Source organism: Poecilia mexicana, unplaced genomic scaffold (genome assembly GCF_051168715.1).
Source record: "Poecilia mexicana isolate PSO_F unplaced genomic scaffold, ASM5116871v1 scaffold_13, whole genome shotgun sequence".
NCBI classification, from domain to species: domain Eukaryota; kingdom Metazoa; phylum Chordata; class Actinopteri; order Cyprinodontiformes; family Poeciliidae; genus Poecilia; species Poecilia mexicana.
In genome coordinates, this window is record NW_028263382.1 from 21,231,186 (window position 1) to 21,250,984 (window position 19,799).

A 19,799-nucleotide genomic window follows, 5' to 3' on the forward strand; every position below is an offset into this window, starting at 1 on the left:
TTGAAATGTTCTATAAATAGAATAAAAGTTTCATGAATCTTAAGTTGCACATTAAAAAAAAAAAACACACACATATATATATATATATATATATATATATATATATATATATATATATATATATATATATATATATATATGCATATGCGTTTAGTCTAGAATCCAGTTCAAGTTTAATTGGTTCAGGTATTTTAGAGTTAGAACTACACACAAAAAATAAAACTGGAAAAATTTGGTGAAATATAACCTTTTAATTCGTCAAAATTAGACATCAACTTCCGGAAATGCATTTAAAACTTATGAAACACAACTGATAATGTTTCTTCATTTAAAGCACCAGTGGCACCCATGAACAGATTACATCCCAGGGGGAGAACCATACCACTCAGTATTTGTTTACAGAATGTATGAATTATTTTTAAAACGCAAACTATTGATTTTTTAAAAATCACTTTATTCTTGAATGAAACAAACCATAAGATTTATCACAAGAAACATCAAATTAAAAACTTAAGGTTACATTTAAACATCAATCTGCAGAAAGCTACACATGAAAAAAAAGGCTAGCCAGTATATTCATAAGAATACCAAAAGTCTAACTAAAGTACAACATATAAAATTCAATGTTTACAGCATCTGAAGTGAGATACCCAGAGCTGCATACATATAAAAAATTTTAAAAACTGTCTTCATTCAATTAAAAACAAATCAAACCAAACAACAAAACACTAAATACTAAACATAAAAAAAGCTAAATCATTTTCCCTAATTGCTGAAATGTAATATCTGGACCAGAAATTTTCTGAAAGCTTTGCTAATCTTACATCAACCAAGAACAAGGAAGTTGTGCATTTGGATAGAACGAATAGGAAAAAAAAAAAAAAGCTATCTCAAGCCATTATTTTCCCCTGTGCAAATCCTCTTTAAAGGCGGTGCTCCCGATTCATCTAATTCATCCTGTTGGGAGGGGGAGAGGGGGAAATGGTCAAGTTACAGTAAATGTTTTAAACTTGTATCACACAACAGATGCTCAATATGTAAAATTTATTTAATTAGGAGCAGTATTTGCATTCTTTATTGAAATAGGTTTCATGTACAAAACCTGAGTGTCTGGAGTTCTCTGTCTGGCAGTTCCAGATGTCAGCGGGTCCTCCTTGATGAGCGTCGGCGGCTCGTCCGCACCCTCCCGACCTGAATGTACTGGCTCTGGAGTACATTGTTCACAACATAAATGTAGAGATTGTCAAGGTGTACGGCCTTAAAATGAGCGCCCGTTGATTAAAGAGAAACTCTCATACCGTCGACCGTCTCCTGTCCGAGCATGGGCGGCTGAGAGTCTTCGGCCCGCAGGCTGTAGGTATGTGGAGGGCTGACGTGCTGCGAGCTCGACGTGCTGCTGCTGTTGTCAAGTTTTGGCTGATAAACGTCCGACAGAAAACTCTGGTTGCTGTTTTCATCTGTGGGCATATCACACGACTTCTTCAATTCTTGAAACAAGCTTATTTGAGGTTAAATAAAATCATCTTCCAATTGATTCGAATCTCAGTGTGTGCCTTATTGTTACCCTCATTAAAACCCAACATAAAACCTACCGGTGAAATCCAGCATTGAGTTGGTGTTTTCAATCACCACATCTTTGAGACCCCGGACCTCTCCACTACTGGATTTGGTGCGAAATATCTAATGGGTTTAAATAGATTATAAAAATATATTAGATGGAGACAATTTGTGGCAAACGTATTTCAGTGTGATGCATATAATTGAATTCTTTCCTGTAAAAATAAGCATTTTAAATTATACATAAAGTGTCCGTGTCTACACTATAGATCAGTGGTCCCCAAACTACGGCCCGCGGGCCGGATCCGGCCCGCCTTCACATTTGGTCCGGCCCTCTGAACAATACCAGAGAGCATTCAGATTTTTTTTTTATTTATTGTATTTTCCGGTTTATATGTGGATTTTTTCTTCAACCACCAGGGGGCGCTTTAACAGGAAGTGTATCCTGTAAACTGTGGGTGTTTTGTTTTGCATGGCGCATTGCTGCCATCTGTTGGACTTTTAGGGAACTGCTTGACTTTTGTTATTTAATCAGTACGGTTGTTTGCTAGCGGTAGAGGAGATGAACACACGTGTCTGTTATGAACGCCGCTGAAGCGATGCCTGTAAGTAGCAGCTTATACTTCAAAACGAGCCTTTATGTTAACATATGAGAAATTAATATGTTATAGTTACTTTCCCTCAATGGAATATATACTAGTCAGTCCCAGTGACCGTTTCACTCATGGTTTTTGCCCATGTGCTTTCTGGATAAAAATCAATCGAGAAACCCCTCCCTGCCCCTCAACAATGTCTGTCCCCCCACCAGAGAAGGGAAAAGTTATGTGGCCCTCACAGGAAAAAGTTTGGGGACCACTGCTATAGATGGTTGATATAAGTGCTACAATCTTACTTGAAGAAATATACATTTCAGATATGGTGTATTGAAATATATTCAAATTCCCAGCACTTTTTTCCTCATGTGGCAACCACAAACCTTAATGTGATATATTAGGGTTTTATGTGACAGATCAACACAAAATAGTCCATATGTATCAAATAGAAGGAAAAATAATATTTTCAGATTTTGTATAACTACATACAGTTACACAAAATCTTTACCGAACCTCTGGAGCCTTCATTAAAGAACCAAATATTTTATTCTAACCACTTGAAAGTAGTTTCACACACTAATAATTGAAATAATATTTAAAAACAATTTTATTATAACTCTCAAGAAAGATACTTTAAGTAAATAGATCACACAGGATGTGAAATATAAATCACAGCTACAAACAACCACATTGTAGATACCAAAAAGCATCATACGCGTTTGTCTTTTTCAGAATATTCATTTCAGACAGAGAAAAATGTACATCTGCAGGTACATAAATTGGAGAGGTGAACTTAGCCTGAAGGACATACACATTTAAGAAAAACTTAATTTAGGATAAAAGTTAAAAGAAAAAGAAAACATAAAACGATACTTTTGATGACGACAACTGAACTGATGTTTTAAAAATGTATCCATTCTGGTAATTTGAATGGATAGATTCAATTACCAGTATGGATAGATTACTAAACCAACAGAATAACCAACATTTAAAACAGCTACTTATAACATATTAAGGAATGTTTCATATCTTATCTATATATATATATATATATATATATATATATATATATATATATATATATATATATATATAAAATTCATATTCAAACTACTGTGATATCCATCATTAGTAAAAATATAGTCAGTGTTTTTCATCTCATCTTCTATGCATCACAATGTCATGCCTGTAGTTTATATGTGTGAAACACTGTTGCTATGTGGGATGCTATTACTTGTATCTAATGTGATCAGGAAAAGGATTGTGGATTGACTATATGCAATGATGGCTTGCCATACCCCAGTCGGAGCAGTGACTGTTAATGACGGAGGCCCACACACCTGCTTTGTCTCCGTTACTGGAACCCACTTGAAAATGCGTAAAGACGTGTCTCCAACTGTCACCCATTTCTTCTCCCTGTGGATAAGATTCATTTGATTATCATCAGATCAGGGTTCAGAACGCGCTTAGCTTTCGCATGATCTGCTAGACGGTTATCAGTCAGTGATCAAATATGCTGAGCGCGTTCTCTCTCTGTCCACGTCAAATATAACTGAACTTGATGCGCTCAGTGACAGTCTCGGCTACAGGCTATAAATCGTGACCTTTTCGGTGGTGCTTACTGTTGGCGTTATTCAGAAACTAACGGGGCAGTTCAATGGATTGAAACCCGCTGCATGTGAAGCTGCTGGAGCCATATTGACAGCTCTCAGCGGAAAAACTCAACATGCCCCGCCCCTCCTGCCGACCAGAGGCGCTGATTGGCCCGAAGCCCTGTCAATCATCTAACTTTTCCGACTGAAGTTTGTTGAGCGACGCAGCAAGATAGCAGGCAGCGGTCCACTAAACATTCCCCTCCATATTGTCCTTTAGATAGCCCACATACCATTTGCGCACTTTCTCGATGGCGGCCAGAACCTTTTTAATGTCGTCTTTAGCCCGACTTCGGGTCTCAGCTCGGCCTGATCGTCCCGACATCTTGGTGCTGTTATGATTCATCTACAGATGCATCTGAAAACTTCAAGACCAAGCCCCAGTCTTCTGTAACATTGGTAATCTCGCGAGACTTAATTAAAAGACTTTCACTCTCTCTCCTTTTATGGCTTTTCGTATTACTCTATCAGCTGTAATGAGATAGTAAGGACATTTTTATGCTATTTTCCAATTTTGTTTGTTTTGTTTTGTTGTTTTATTTGCTGACTTCTTAAAGGGAAATACATCAAATAATATTATAGTAGTGCCCTAACTAAAATCAAACATTCAGTTGTGTTGATATAACCAGGTTTCATGTTATACATCTTATATAGTGCACTTTCTTTTTTTCAGAATATACATTTTGAATTAAAAAAATTAACGGTTTTTTTTTTCAGTATGAGAGGATTTTTAAAAATAAATCACAATGAAAAAGCTAATGAAAAACCTTGTGGATATTTCTCTTTTTTTTAACAACAACAAAAAAGACAGAATACGGTTACATAGTTTTCAGAAATTTAAAGTCTGTGGTGTTGTAGTCTAAACAGATGACATTCACGGTTTATCTCTGTCAATCGGCTTGAGCTTGAGCTGTTTTGCAAATGAACAATGAATTTAACAGGGGAGTTGAATACAAAGAGATGGTACACTTTCCAGGTTTACTTTTAAAACGATTTGAAACTTATATCACTTCCACTTCATAATTATGAGCTACCTTTTGTTTCTCTGTGACATACGATTACAATAAAATACAACAAAGTTGGTGTGACATGATAACATGTAAAAAGGCTCAAAAGGTTTAAACATTTTTTGTGTGGAGCATTGTAATCAGTATCTGTGACGGACTGACAGCCTGTTCAGGTTTTTTTTCTAGTTTTCTAGCTGTTCGGTGTTTCAGTTCTTTTTGCACAACTTGATGTTCTTCAACAAGCAGTTTCATGACAAACTTCACCACAGACTACTGATCCATGAATTGACCAATAAATATCCTGGTTCAATCAGAGCTGTCGCATTTTGACATCATGAGACCAAGGCAAGACCTAACAGCTGACCGACAATACCGCCTGACTGCGAGACTTCAAACCGGATGGATCAGGCAGACTTGCCACTGAGCTTAGAGGTTGTAACAAACAGACTGGAAAACTCAGAAATAAATAGAATTGGACATCCTTTGGCTACATTCTGAGACATTAACATTGTATCTTGTATCATATCAACCACTGTTGTTGGCTCTTGTTCCAATACATTGATTGAGATGAGGAAATCATCATCACATGCTTCTATTTCACTGCCCTACTTTCATAATATGTCACTGCAGCATGAACTTTTTTTTAAAATTTTCCATAAATTTCACAAGGTTTCTGTGAGTAGTGTACCACCTGCTCTTGTACTTTTAACTTATGGAGCAACTAAACTGTCTCCTTTGATAATTAAAAAACAAACTCACGTTATTGTAGTTTGTGATTGTGACCAGCAGAGGACAGCATTCAGTCACGCAAACCAACCAAGCTTTTGTTTGTTGTAAATTGGTGACTCAGAGCAAAGGTTGACGCAAATTACTTGGTGGTACTCCTGTCATGCTACAAAAACTCAAATTTTGTGACAGTGACCAGCTTACAGAAAGTCTACCCGAGGTGGCTTTAGCATATCTTTTTTCTTTATTTTTGTTTTATTGTCAAATATGCTTTAAGTAATATTTTTGTAGAGTGAGCAAACGTTTAAGCCAAAGGTCAGATACGTTTTCACAGTAAAAATGCAACCTCCCAACTATATGACACTCTGTGTCATAGTACTTAATATTTATTACCTTGGTAAACAAAATTTAATGGCTGGGTAGTATTTTTTTTTTTAAACTCATAATCAGCCTCCAGGCAGTGTGTTTTGTCCGGGCTGAGGCTGGAGTTAATGAGTGTCTATACATGTCTCCGACAGTGTGGGCGGATCCTGCTGGGGCTGCAGCCAGTGGCTGGAAAGTCTGGGAGGAGTCAGAGACCGTTGCCAGAGAAAATATCCAAATAACGGCAAGGCTAGTCCTCATGCCGCTGAAAGCTGTCAGGGCACCTTCAGTGTTGGCCTGCTCGTTCCTGTGAGGATTCTGTGAATAAAGGCCTTCGTTAATCTGAGTGCCGTGTTTGTGCTCCAGCGTCCAGATCAGTGGCCCGTATTTAAGTTTGAAAACAGGACACAGTAATATACCAAGAATCACATTAATGTAAACTGCTGAAGTCAAAATGATCACAAATGATAACAGGCACGAAAATGTTTAATTTTTTTTTTTTTTGAGTTAAAATACAGCAGAGTATAAGAAATGTATTTCACAGCTTATGAATTTGCAGCTACATTTAGTGTATCTCTTATGATTTTATTAAGAATGTAAATTTGTGTTTGAAAGCCTCAAAACATGAAAATCAGTCCAGGTTATAAGAGGTGCGAGCAGAGGCAAAAAAAATATGAAAAATAATTAACATATGAATAATATAAAGCCACTTAACAAAATCTCAATTGAAATGTTTAACAGAATTTTTGTCATTATTTAAAAGCCCACTTTATTTAGGCAGATATTGACCACAGATTTTCATCTCCTATACTGTACAGTGTCTTTGAAAAGTAATCACACCTCTTCAACTTTTTCCCTTTTTACATCACCACAAACCTCAGTAGTTTTAATGTTATTTCATATTATGGACCAACTTAAAGTTGTGCATATGTGTGAAGTATATAAGTAGACACTGTTTTGCTTTTGTAAATCATTCAACTGTATTCAGGCTGCTTTAACACTTGTTTTTAAATGTGATTTGATTTATCAAACCACCTAGTGGTGTCAAACTCCAGTCATCAAGGGCCGGTGTCCTGCAGTTTCTAGATGTGGCACAGGTACAAAACGCTGGAATGAAATGGCTTAATTACCTCCTCCTGGTGTAGATAAGTTCTCCAGAGCCTTGCTAATGACCTAATTATTCTACTCAGCTGTGGTGCAGCAGAGGCACATCTAAAAGTTGCAGGACAGCGGCCCTTGAGGACTGGAGTTTGACACCCTAAGAAGACTTAATTAAGACTGAGGCTTGTTTATATCACTGTCAGTGTAAAAAAAAAAAAAAACCATCATTGAAAAAAAAAAATACAAAGCACAATTTCCTGCCATATTTATTTTGAAATATTCATTTGTATATTTAGAGCTTTTAACATTTAAACTTTATATTTCTTTCCTTGACCGCACATCGTGTTTTGGCTTGCGTGAGCTCTTATTTTGAAACGTATAAAACAGGAAGTGGTGTCCTGTTGTAAGCCCGGTGGCTTTCTTTTGGTGCGGGTCTCGCTGCTGCTGCTGTCATTGACTGGAAGGCAGAAAGTGCTCCAGTGAAAACGGGACGGGGAGTCCTCCACAGCAGCATGGACGGCTGCCCGCCATAGTTCCTGCTGCCCGGGTTGTACTTCCCACAGCCTCGACCGTTTAGTCGGCGGAGAGTTTTGTCTTATTTTTCTGGTTTCCAACCCGTGTGAGCGTGTTTTTTTATGTTGCAACCCGCAATGGATCGAGTGAAAAGCTCCATGCAGCAAGTCCCCAACGCTATCCCCAAAGTGATCCGTCGGACTGGAGGGGCCAACAGCCTGGAGCTGGAGAGGGAAAACTTTGAGAGAGGGCAGGTAGGAAGAAACTCGGAGACGGGAATCTGCTGTGGGGCTGGATGAACGCGTGGAAAGCATGGATGGATGGAGGAGGTCCCATCTGGGAGCCGCTTTATTTGTGCTGTTTCTGGGAGGAGGAGGATTAATAATAGCAGTCATGTCGCGCTGTCTGTTGTCAGCTCAGTTAATAAACCTGGCTGTGATGGTGAAAAGAGAAATTACTCCCACTCATGTTCAGTCAGTTCACCCCACTGTCTGTGTTTGAATCCTCATTGTTTTTCGCGTGTATGTGTGTGAAAGCAGACACAAATGGATGCACTGTACAACAAAAGAGCTGTTGAAATGTGGGTCAATGGCCTTTTGAATTCAGATAACGGTGCGTTGGAGCTTATCTGGTGTGTGTTAAGGAACAGGAAGGAGCTGGAGTACCAGGAAGCTGGATCATGTACGTCAATTATGGAAGAAGCTATGATGTCCATGCTACAGAACAGAGCATCTGTGGGTCTCAAACTCCAGTCCTCAAGGGCCGCTGTCCTGCAGTTTTTAGATGCAGGACAGCATCTAAAATGGCTTAATTACCTGGCTTAATGGACTGAAATGGCTTAATTACCTCCTCCTTGTGTAGATAAGTTCTCCAGAGCCTTGCTAATGACCTAATTATTCTACTCAGGTGTGTTGCAGCAGAGGCACATCTAAAAGTTGCGGGACAGTGGCCCTTGAGCCTGGAGTTTGAGACCACTGGCTTAAAGCGAATCAGATAGCTATACTCTACTTGATCTTATGAGATCTACTTTGCATGACCTGCTCTCCCAGTTAGCAGTAGATGCTGTGAAACTATTCAGAGTCAGACCTGCTGGTGTGTTTTGGATCTTATTCCTGCTGCGCAACCCAACTGTGATTCTCCATCAGGATCTTCTGCCAGAGAGCAGAAGATCCTGGTTCTGAAGCCCAGGGCCATCGCAGAACCACCACCCTGCTAGGCAGTCGGCTTAACGTTATTCTTTTGAAATAACCAGATCTAACAAGATGCATGCATCCTACACAGCTACACTTCTGTCTCATCATATAATGTTTACCATGAAAAACTCCAATGGAGGCAATTTTTTTTACCCAGTCGAATGATTAACTCTGATCTTAAACTGTAGCAAGTGAGACCTGCTGTGATTTAGACTTTTTTTTTTTTTTTTGGTTTCTCCTGTGACCTCTGGGTGAATCATTGATGCACTCCTGGGAGTAATTTTGGTAAGACTTGCTTCTGAGAAGATTCGCTGCTGTTCCATGTAAGGGTGGGTGATTTGGACTCAAAACGGTCTCCATCATGAAAAATATGATAAAATTCATGATGCCGCAATCTTTGGTGACAAGATTGTTAGACTGTGTGGATCCCATTATTACAATAAATCTCAATTCTTTTTATAGTACCAATTTTTAATTGTGTATCTCTAATTCTCTGTTTTTTCACACTGTGAATAATGAATGGCTCTCCCTGTGGTTTGCTCAAGACCCCAAAGCCTTAGAAGTTTCCAAGTCTTTCCTTACTTTCCTTACAGATGAGTATGATGTCACTGACCTCATACTCATCTGATCTCTTCAGATCAGAGTTTTTTACCTTTTTAGCCTCCTTCATGTTGTCAGACGTGCTCTGTTTAAGTGAGTAATCATGAATTCGGCTCAGGTTTCTAAAAAACAGAAGTGGGTAGCAAAAATATATTCACGATTTAACAAGGATGACAATTACTTTTTCAGAGCCCTCTGTCTGCATCAGCCCTCCCTTCCTCTCTTCAGACCAGGCACGTTAGTTGGGGAGAAAGTAGGTCAGATGAATCCATGTAGCCAAACTGCAACAACAGTGCTTCAACATGCTTCTCCTACCCAGGCCTGTCAGCGCTTCCTGAATGTGCTTCAGCAGGTTTTTATTTTGGCAACTGCAGATCTGTGGTTGCAATCAATTTACAATGTCAGCCCTCTCCTAGCGCGCCGTCTCCCGTCCCTGCACCTGAGGGGATGGAAGCTGCTCGGATTAGAGGAGAGGAAAGGGAGCAGGGTTGGCTTTAAGTGTCCTGAGTCAAGCTTGTGTCAGTAGGTCACTTGCCAAGCTCCTGAGATCACACCATGTGGACGTGTGATGAGCTCATCAACTTTTATGTAGCAGGTTAGAAAGACAGTGGCAAGACGACCAAAACAGATCTCCTGTTACTTGGTAATTTCTCACAATTTATTATCTTTTATTTATTTATTATTCGACTAATAAGCTCAGTTTTCTCTTTTGAGTCATTAAAAATTAAAATGTTTTCTCTCGTGTCTCCCATAAAGAGGTAGTTTTTGTCCATATTCATTCTTGTGGTTAATGTCTAACTGAGGGTTTGCAGCGGCGCTAGGAGGTGGAGGAATCAATGGATCCGCTGTCTACTCCACTGTGGATCAGTGAGATAATCTTATGTGATCTGTTGTGCTCCAAAGCTGCCTGAATCTGCTGGGTCGCAGGCTTTCACCTACAATATACAGCGCCTTTTACAGGGATCCATATCCTTTAAGTGTTAGACATATTTTCACATTACAACCTTCAACCTCATGTATTGCGATTTTGTGTTTTAGAGCAATAGAAAGGATACTTTTAAAATTTGGTCTTTGATTTGACACCCAAAAATGAAATGAATTGTCTTCAGAAGTCACCCAATCCCTCCATATGTTCTGTGAGGTTTGCTTGAAAATTAGTGAACAAACGACATCACGACCAAGAAACGCAGCAGATGGATCAGGGATGAGGTTGTGGAAAGATTTAAAGCAGAGATAAGTTGGAAATGAATATGTTTGAACATGTCGCAGAGTACTGCTCAATCTACGATCGGCAAGGAAAAACTGCAAACCTGAAAAACTACTGCGTCCACCTATCCTCCATCTGGGATTTCTCCCATTGAGCTGGATTTCTACGGTTGGGTTTTAACCGAGCCAATCAACAAACGGAAGGGGCAGTTGAACGATGATTTTAGAATTGCGGTGTGCGTACAAAGAGATGTAGTTTGTAGAGTAAGTGAATGAAGCCACTAAATCCATGTTGGTCACACTTCCAAATATTGAGCAATTAAAATTGTAGCAAGATGAATGTTTAAGACGGTTTATTTGCTGACCATGAAGTCATGGCTTTACTCTCCGCTGGGTTGTTTACAGGGAGCACAACTTTCGGTAAGCTTCATAGAGCCGGTACATTACGGCCAAATGTTAGCAGTTGGGTAAAATCAAATCCAGTCGTTTAAAACTTTAACAAAGTCCACCTCTCTAGCAAGCAATCGTTTCTCAATAACCGAAGTAAAGCGTAGAAGCAGGGGCTGTTTTCTACTAGGCTAGCTTACACCCAAACTGACTCCCAGACCAGTAATAACTCAGAAGTGTATGCTAACTCTGAAGACAATACTTGTGAAAGAGAGAATTAAAAAGCTATGCCTCCTTTTTTCTTCAACTTAAGTTATTTTCTTATTTTTAATGTTGTCATTGCCATGTAGCAAAAATGTGAAGTGGGTGTGAATCCCTTTAAGGAGCACTGAGAAAATTGCCAAACTTTGTTGTGGCTTTTCCTATCCTCACCTGTTTTATGAAGGAATGCTATGACTCTTTATCTGTTTTTACTAATGTTTTAGTCTATTAAGAGGGGGGGAAAAAACACAGTAAATCAAACACTGATTGTCCTTTAAATCTTTTGCCGCATAAAACACCCATTCTGGGAACTACACGCCTATCTCTCAGGAGAGTTGGGTAAACAACCGTGGGGTGTTTGAAATCCTTTTTGTCATGGAGTCCATGCCGGGTTATAAAAAGCTTAAACCAGGAAAGCCAGATAGCACTCACTTGCTTTTAATGATAGGTTTAGCCCTGTAATAGCAGCTGCCTCTCTAATTTAAGAGTTTAGAAGATATTTAATGTTTAATGTCACTGCATGTTTTGGTTTTTGCTTCAGATTTTATTCCCCCTTGAGAAGCACAAATAACAAGCTAGTATTGTACGCTGGTTTTTTATTTTATAGCCTTTATCTCTCTGCTCCAGAACGTGAGGGATGCCAGCTCCCAGACTGGCTGGGTAGGCGGTAATCTCTGGAATGATATGGACCATAATTAGTGCTTCTGGGAAAACTTCTGGGGCACCATTTGGGCTATGGAGCGTGAGCCGCTGAGCGACACCATATTGTATGTTACATAATTAAGGATTTAAATTTAGACAGCCTGACTTCTTCTTCCCATGTTGGCTGGCCATACTGAGGGCAACACTGCCTGTTTTAGAATCAAGTGTCTGTCTGTGTACGGCCAAGTCTCCCAATCTCATTAAACTGCCAATAATCAGGCTGATTTACAAATGTTTTAAGCCAAAAAAGAGGAAGTTCAGCAAGTTCTGTTCAGTGATCTAGCAGCTATGTTGTCCATGGAAGGAGCATTTCCACAGGATCCAGACACGATCTGCACTCAGACTGCTGGGTTTTTTTTTTTTTTTGTTTTTTTTTTTAAATCATCCTGTCCGCTCTACCTCAACCCCCATCCAAGTCCCTCATTGTCTCGAATCCTCTTCGCCGCCTCCCTCCACATCCTGCAATTCACGACGCCGGGAGGCAATGGAGGAATTTCCGCATACACGAGGTGCGGGCTCGGTTAAACGTGTGGGGACCTGAAAAGCGAGGCCTCCAGAAGCACTGAGGCAGCACAAACAGCAGGTGGTTGGTTTGTTGCCTCCCGGTGCTGGCTGTGTGTGAAATGATAAAGCTGGCTCCTCTGTTTTTCTTTTTTACGGCTCTGTAAAGTGGAAAAGGAGCAAGACAGTGATGGAGTGTGGACTCATTGTCTGCAGGTCATAAGTTAGACTGAAACCTTCTTCTTGTGTGTTGTTTCATGATAACGTGTCTGGCTTCAATTCAAGTGGTATTGTAGTAAACAGAAAGACTAAATACATTCATTTTGCATAGAATCTGCTACACATGTTAGGATTTGTTAAACATTAACTTGTGAATTGCTCAAGTTTAGATTGTTGTGTAGTCTGCAGCACCTAATATCGAAAATGAAAGGTTGTTTATATGACCTAAATGATGGCAAAGGTCGTCTGAAAATGCGTAGCTTGCCAATTCGTGGAGCTGGTTTGATGGAGCATATTTCTTTTCAGTCTTAAACATGCCACAAGTTATTATGCTGAGGAATTTTGCTTAATCAGTAATGAAGCATCAACTTGGGTATCCTCACACATGTTCATCCACCTCATTATGTAGGCACAGGGTCCTTTATACCAATTATTTACATACAGCAAAATCTATCGGAATGGGAGAAAGTTAATTGATTAAAATATTTTGTAAACTCAACCTTCCAGCCACATGTCCATCTAGTTTTAATCCACTTGCAACCAGCCTACCAGCTATCCAACTCTAACAAACCATTAATTGCATCTAACCAACCATCTAATTTGAACCCTTCAATTAACTAATTCAAGAAACTAACTTGGCTCTATGTCCAACCACCTATTTATCAGTCTAATTAATTCTAACCAACAAACCACCCAGTTCAAACCCACTAACCAACTATCTAATTATAGGAAACCAAGCGAACTATCATCCATGTAAATCCAAGAAACCAACCAATCACTCGCATGCCAATCTGATTCTCGCTAATCAACCAGTTCCATTAGACCAAGCAACCATCCAGGAGTGTAGCTTGCTATTTTGGTGGCTTAGTCCATGTATCTATATTTGGAGGAAAATTACAGTTCAAGATGATGACAGATTCCAAGCGGGATTGAAATGTATAAATGTAACAATCAAACTGCAGTCCTCTTGTGCCAGAGTCCTGAAACTTTTGTGTCCCTTCTCATACACACTTGCATTAAATGGTGTGCAGTCTAGCACTACAGAGCTTTGCTAATGAGCTCATATTGGAGCCAGGTGTGCTGAAGCAGAGAGACAATTAAAAGTTGCAAGAACCCAGGCCTTGAGGAACACAGTTTGAGACCACCGTCTTAAAATAAGACTTGCTGTTTTTGCATGCCGTACTTGTTTGAAACCCCCTTAAAAAAAAAATCAAGATTTGATTTTATAAAGGCAACTGACCCACACAATTATGACAGGTATTGCTTTCTTGAGGAAGATTAATGTGGAGATGATTAAAATCAGAAAATCCTCAAACTCTGCTAAACATTTTTTTTCATTAAATTATTTTTAGCTTAACTGAGTCACACTGATCAGAGTGAATCATTCTTGAGGCAGGCCTGTATCAGTGCAACTATGAAGTGTCAAAAACCATACTTGAGGGAGGAAAGGGCGTATAAGGCGAGTGACGCATGAAGGAAGCATAAACATCATCCCGTCTCTCATTTTTCTTTTTTCAGCCTTTTCAAGTACAACACAGGTGTGTGCTAATTGAGATTGAAGCACAGAACGGGCCATTGGGAGGTGGAGCTGGAGACTGGGGAGATTATTTTTTTCTGGAATCTCACTTATCCAATTCCAGCCCACCAGCCAACTTTCTAATTCCAAGAAACCGGCCTATTCCATACCCAGCCAGCCAACCAATCAATTCCAAGAATTTATCCATCTTTCTCTCTTTTCATCCGGTCTCTATCCAGTTCCAACCAACATGTAAATAGTTAAGGTTATATAATGTAGTTTTAGTGTAAAAATCTGTTCTAGTTGCCTTAGTGTATGTGTACAGTGTTTCCCCCAGTGTGTTATAAGCCTGGTGGGCCACCAGGCTTTACTTGTATCCCCACCAGGCTAAGCATTGTTTAAATCTTTTTAAAATGTTAGCATTTTTTAAGACTTTATAGTTGGTGTTCAGGTATTAATCTTCCAATCTTTCAGTAACACATGATTATCAAGTGATATTTTCAAATTTCGTGTCAACTTTAAACATTTTTTTAACTCAAAAACATGACGGGCCCTGGATGGATGACTGTCCTAACACCCAACCACCGGGCTTAGCAAGTTGTCTTGGGTAAACCTTGGATGTGTATAATATAACTGAGCAATGAAATGTAAGAAATGCAAACAGTTGAAGACATGTTTGAAAACATTGTGAGAGATTGGCTTAAACTTTGCTCCAGGTGGGTAAACTCTTTTAAGGAGTGTTTGAGAGTGAGGAGCCAGACTGAGACAGAGTGGGACAGCTGCATGTGAGAAATGCACAGCGGTTGGTGAAGGGCCCACGCCGTACCAGGAAGTGAAGAGACTCGGCAGAAAATAGTTGGCATTGTTTGGAGGCGGTCTGCTGAGAGGCCCGAAGCATAATGTGTAGCGGTCCCGGCGGCCTAATGAGAAGCATATTGATCATGGTGGCTGGCCTGGCCTCAGCTAGTCAGCTGTTTGGTGATTGTGCAGGAGAGATTGGCAAGGTTTTTAAAAAACTGATCCCAGCGACTTGTTGATCGGCTTTAAGCTGCCTCAGTGTCTTCTGTCTTTTATCCCCAGACTCAGCGAGGTCAGATGCCAACCCGAAGTTATGTGCATGATGCATTTTAGATTGATGCAATTAAGCTAGATTTAGTTATGTTCCTGATTGCAGGACGTTTCTCGTGTTTTCTCCATCGGTTTTAAAATGGCAACAAAATGATAAACTCCCAAATCGCTTTTGCATTGGATTTCATTGGATTTTGCAGGTGAAGAGATGTAATCAAATTTTGTCCGTTTTTTTTTTATTTTTATTGTTATAATCTTCGTTATATATGGGTGTAAATGGTAAACACAACCATATTCCTGTAAGATTGTGGTTCTGCGTTTAAAAAATGCAGAATTAAAAAAATATACACAGAGACCACACAATACAAATGCAAACATGCAATGGTAGAAAACGGTTAACTTGCAAAATGAAAGTAAATGTACTGTTAAAATGTAGAACTTGTTTTGGTGTAGTTTTAATATATCAATACCAACTTCAGGTGATTCTGATTTCTTGTTTTTTTACTATAACATAAGAACAGCATTGAAAATCTTTTTTTCAAAACCTTTCTGTCAGAGACAAAGGAAAAGTCACATTGTATACAAAAGAAGTTGCTGTAAAAAGTATAAAATTAAAGAGTTAAAAAATGTTACTCTATTGGAATATTATCTTCATTCTAATCATTAGCATGACTAGCCTACCTCACATTATTTAAACAGCTGTCTTCCTGTAATTGAAGGCTGTAGTTTTTTACCTTGATTCTGACATTTCCAAACATAGCCAAGATTTCGAAGTCCAGAATGCTTTGGCAAACGGATAAAAGGGAGCAATTTGGCTGCAATATCTTCAACCTTCCTGTTATCTGTTAAAGGTCTTGCTCTATCTCCCTTTTGTTTTGCCTGATTAAACCAAAGCCATGTCTTGGCATGTTGTGGAAGATACGGTTTTAAGCAGTGTCCTAAACCTCTGTGCTACTTTAGCTATTTTCAGTGACTTTTTAAAAATATACAAAAATGTTGACAGCAAAAAGTTTTGTCAGCACAACCTGGTATTGCTTAAAGTGAATTCCTTAATCAGAAATGGATCAGACGGTTCCCCCCCCCCTCCAACTGCCAGCGCTAAACTATTTTTTTTTTTTTTTTTTTTTTGGGGCCTCGGCCAGTTTCTCAGTCAAGACGTCTTTTAAACTGTGCAAAAATGTGTGGTGTTGTGAAATGTGTTAAATTCAACCAATAGAAATTTACATCTAAACTAATAAAATTATCTTATGATCAGCTGTGCTGTCCTGCTTTTTGGTCAACATTCTTTTATATTTTTGGCCATAATGTTCCCATTTTATGGCTACCAAACACACCGGACTTGGGTTGTAACCATAGAAGATGGAGAATAGAGCTGTAGCAAAGAGATTAATTTTCAGCTCTTACTGTGCAAAGAACAGCGTTGCGCCATGTTTACTTCTATAAGTGAGAATGGAAAACATGAAACGGGTGGTCACAAATTTTGGAGACGTGGTTGAGTCACATTGCCCGATTCGTCAGACTAAAGAAGGGGTGGATCTCATCAAAGTGTTCATGTTTCACAGTACAGACTTTTTCATTGTCACAAACTGCATCATCCACTCAACTATGAAATTGGAAATGTGCAGACATTTGGCATGCAACATCTTTTAAAAAAACAAGACTGATCTTGTTCTTCATTAATGACAATTTGGCTCAATCCATCTCTCCACAATGTAACTGTTTGGTATTGTTGCCTCTTGAAGAGGCGGGTGAGAGGTTTTCTCTCCACAAATCCTCCAGTATGTTGCAGATATGGTTGCCCTGTAGATAAAGCTGGGAATTGACAATATTTTATGTAGAACATTTTTATGCTCAGTTATCAGTCGAGCTTTTATTTTTTGTTTTTTGTCGCTCATAAACCAAGCCTTAAAGTCGTTTTGCATGCACTGCTGCCGTTAAAGATTTAAGTGTGTAGTTTTTTTTCTGCCGATGTGCAGAAATCTGAGTTGGAGCACTGTGCCACAGTGACTGCATTTAAAAAAAAAAAAAATCTTGCAACTTGATGAATGATCCAGAATTTAGTTGATGATTTTTACTATATCAGAATAAACTGGTCTATCTAAAATTGAAAAATTAAAGTAAAAATAAGTAATCAGATGGCACGGTGCTGATGCAACTCAAAGATAAACTATTCTTAAGGATGTTTCTGTTTTAGAACAATAAGCTTTACTCTGGTTATAGTGAATATTCTGGAGCAGAATTTGTTCTCTTCCCCATCCCCTCCCTTTTTTTAATAAGCTGTGATTCTCTCTGTGTATGTAAAGCTCTTTGATATTCTGGGGTTGTGACAGATGTTGGATAACATCTGTCACAACCTTCAGACTCAGAATAGTACTGCAATTTATGGTCTCAAAATGGAAACATCTCAGTTTGACCAGATGGGGGCATCACTTACCCAGAATCGCCTCCATAAGATAAATTAAGCATTACCCTCTTTTTTCCTTCCCCCTCCTCCCCTTTTTTTTAATTGGGAAAATTATTTTATCAAAGTGTCAAATGGGTTGCTATGAAGATTATTTACTAAAGTTATTCCAGAAATATAGTTTATAAACTCAAAGTATGGTTTCTATATGCTGCTGATGACAGAAATAATGCTCACACTGACATGATCTTTTTCTAAATATCTTTAAGAAAAACTAAAAAAAAAAGTAAGTTATTGTATTTCCCCGTATGTTTAGCCTGTACTATGTTGATTCAAGCTGTGACTGCTGAGATCAGAACTGGTCTACACAAACAGAGCGCCCTTACCTTTGACTTCAGGAAATAAATGGTTAATAGGGCTGCAAAATATTACCACATTGGACTCTGTAGCATTATTGCTTTCAGTGATCTGTGACCTTTAGCAGCTTTGTTACTGTAGTCTGTGTCAGATGTGAACATCTGCTGCAGTGAAACTTCATCTAACTGGCTGAATGTTGAAGTGACAATGAAGTCTTGCAAATAGCCACATTATCAGTCGATGCTTTGACGGAAGGAATGATTAAAATAAAAAGAATTTTTGGAAATATTTTCTCTTTTTTGATTTCTTTTTAGGAAAAGAGAGAAAAAAATCAAATTTGGATTTGGCATCATAAAATCTTAGACTTTATTTTTAAGTTGCATCGCCCAGCCCTACTTTGAAGTCGATGTTGTTGCTCCATGAGATGACACTGCTGCAGGCAGCCTCAGCAAACAAACGGCACTGCAGAATAAAAACTCCATCATCAAAAAAGCAGCATCTTCAGTTTTGCCTGAAAAATAATAATCTGATGCATGTTTGAATGCAGACGTCTTGTTGCCTGGCCCAAGACCTCTAGTGAACTGGATGGGCTTTGGTTAAGATTCAAATGCAATCTGAATCAGGGGTCTTTCTTATTTAGAAGCTGAGAATATAAATATTGTTTTTATTTGTCTAGATAAACAACCAAAACTATTGTAGTAGATGCATGGTGTGTGAATACAGAGAGTGGGGGAGTTTGACAAGGGAAGTGGTATGTTTCTTGTTTTTCTGGAAAAGCTTTTTTTTTTTTTTTTTTAAGTGGAAGATAATCCTGTTATTTTTGTGTCTTGAGTTTGGTTTGATTATGTAAGATTACTCTGGGTTCACTTCCTGAGCTCTTAACTCCACCCCATCCTTCCCTTTGGTAGCCGGACCCCCTCGGTGGTCCCCGGACCCCATCTTGGGAACCCTCGGACTGAGCCATCCCACTCCGCAGGCTCCATGCTACTATTGTCTTACCAGGGAGCGGGCTATTTGCGAAATAAAGGCAGCCTCCCGTCTCTGTGTTGGCCGCTATGAGGGGCAATACCCGGTGAGTCGCTGCCGGGTTTTACTGTGAGGCTGAGCGGCTAGCATCAGCGACACTCCTCCGCTGCTTTCCCCGGCGCACAGTCTCTGCGTCTCGGCGGTCGGATGCTGGAAGTCCTCGCCGATCAGGGAGCGCGTCGGGCCCGGAGTGAGAGGAGAGAGAGGACGCGGAAGAGAAAGGGGTGGGAGGGAGCACAGGATACAGGGACATTTAAAAAAAAAAAAAAAAAAATCCAAATCAGGACACATGTTGAGCTAACGGGCCGCTCCACCTCCCTCTTCTCCTCCCAAATGCATTTCTTGCCTCAGTCGCTTTCCCGTTGCTAATTACTCCGGATTTTAAAAAGAGAGGAAAAGGGAAGCCAGCGGGTCTCCTCTTCGGCTTTAAAGATCCTGGCTCGCCGCTTGGACGGACTACCATGGATCTGAGCAAAATAGTAAGTTCTCAGTGAACAGACTATATTTAAAGGGAAACAGCCTTGTGATGAAAATGAAGTATTTTTTTTTTTTAAGCGGAGGTTGAGGGGGTGGTGTCCAGGAAACGAGTCCTGCTGCACACATGTAGGATCAGGGCTGGTTGCATGTAAGGGTTATTATGGCTCTCTGCAAGCAGGGACTTGTTGTCTGCTGCTGATTTGTAGCTGGTCGTGGGAAGTTGGGGTGTTTGTTGTGTAGGAGAAACGCGTGAGCTGGTCCTCATAGGGTCCATATGAAAACGTGGGAGTGTTTACTTTAATCATGGTGGGGGGACTTGAATCACAAGCTTCTTATTACTGGGTGTAGAAGCTTTAAATATGAACATCTGGAC

The 19,799-nt window shown here is 39.5% G+C and overlaps 2 protein-coding genes across 3 annotated transcripts in view; one reads left to right on the forward strand and one right to left on the reverse strand.

Annotated features, from left to right (window-relative positions):
* Positions 1–433: 433 nt before the first annotated feature.
* On the reverse strand, positions 434–4,193 carry bcl7bb (BAF chromatin remodeling complex subunit BCL7B b). Its single transcript, XM_015009652.2, has 6 exons — positions 4,036–4,193; positions 3,491–3,566; positions 1,593–1,680; positions 1,299–1,457; positions 1,103–1,206; positions 434–957 (listed from the first exon to the last, which is right to left on the reverse strand). The coding sequence occupies exons 1-6, from the start codon at positions 4,146–4,148 to the stop codon at positions 886–888; spliced, it is 612 nt and encodes a 203-aa protein (XP_014865138.1). The 5' UTR covers positions 4,149–4,193; the 3' UTR covers positions 434–885.
* Positions 4,194–6,961: 2,768 nt separating this feature from the next.
* hip1 (huntingtin interacting protein 1) overlaps positions 6,962–19,799 on the forward strand; it is a 51,962-nt gene continuing 39,124 nt past the window's right edge. Inside the window, exon 1 of one of the 2 annotated variants that reach the window (XM_015009608.2) lies at positions 6,962–7,766. In XM_015009608.2, the coding sequence (XP_014865094.2) occupies positions 7,635–7,766 (132 nt within the window). In that variant the 5' untranslated portion in view covers positions 6,962–7,634. Of the gene's footprint in view, positions 7,767–18,524; positions 19,429–19,799 lie in introns of those variants that run through there. The other variant, XM_015009612.2, reaches the window with a different exon arrangement.

What these genes read in the sequence shown, in the direction of transcription:
- bcl7bb (XM_015009652.2), bottom strand. Translation starts at nt 4,148, where the DNA reads ATGAATCATAACAGCACCAAGATGTCGGGACGATCAGGCCGAGCTGAG. An exon ending in CTCAATGCTGGATTTCACCG is followed by an intron (nt 1,458 to 1,592) that starts GTAGGTTTTATG and finishes ATATGCCCACAG; the next exon opens with ATGAAAACAGCAACCAGAGT. An exon ending in CGGACAGGAGACGGTCGACG is followed by an intron (nt 1,207 to 1,298) that starts GTATGAGAGTTT and finishes AATGTACTCCAG; the next exon opens with AGCCAGTACATTCAGGTCGG.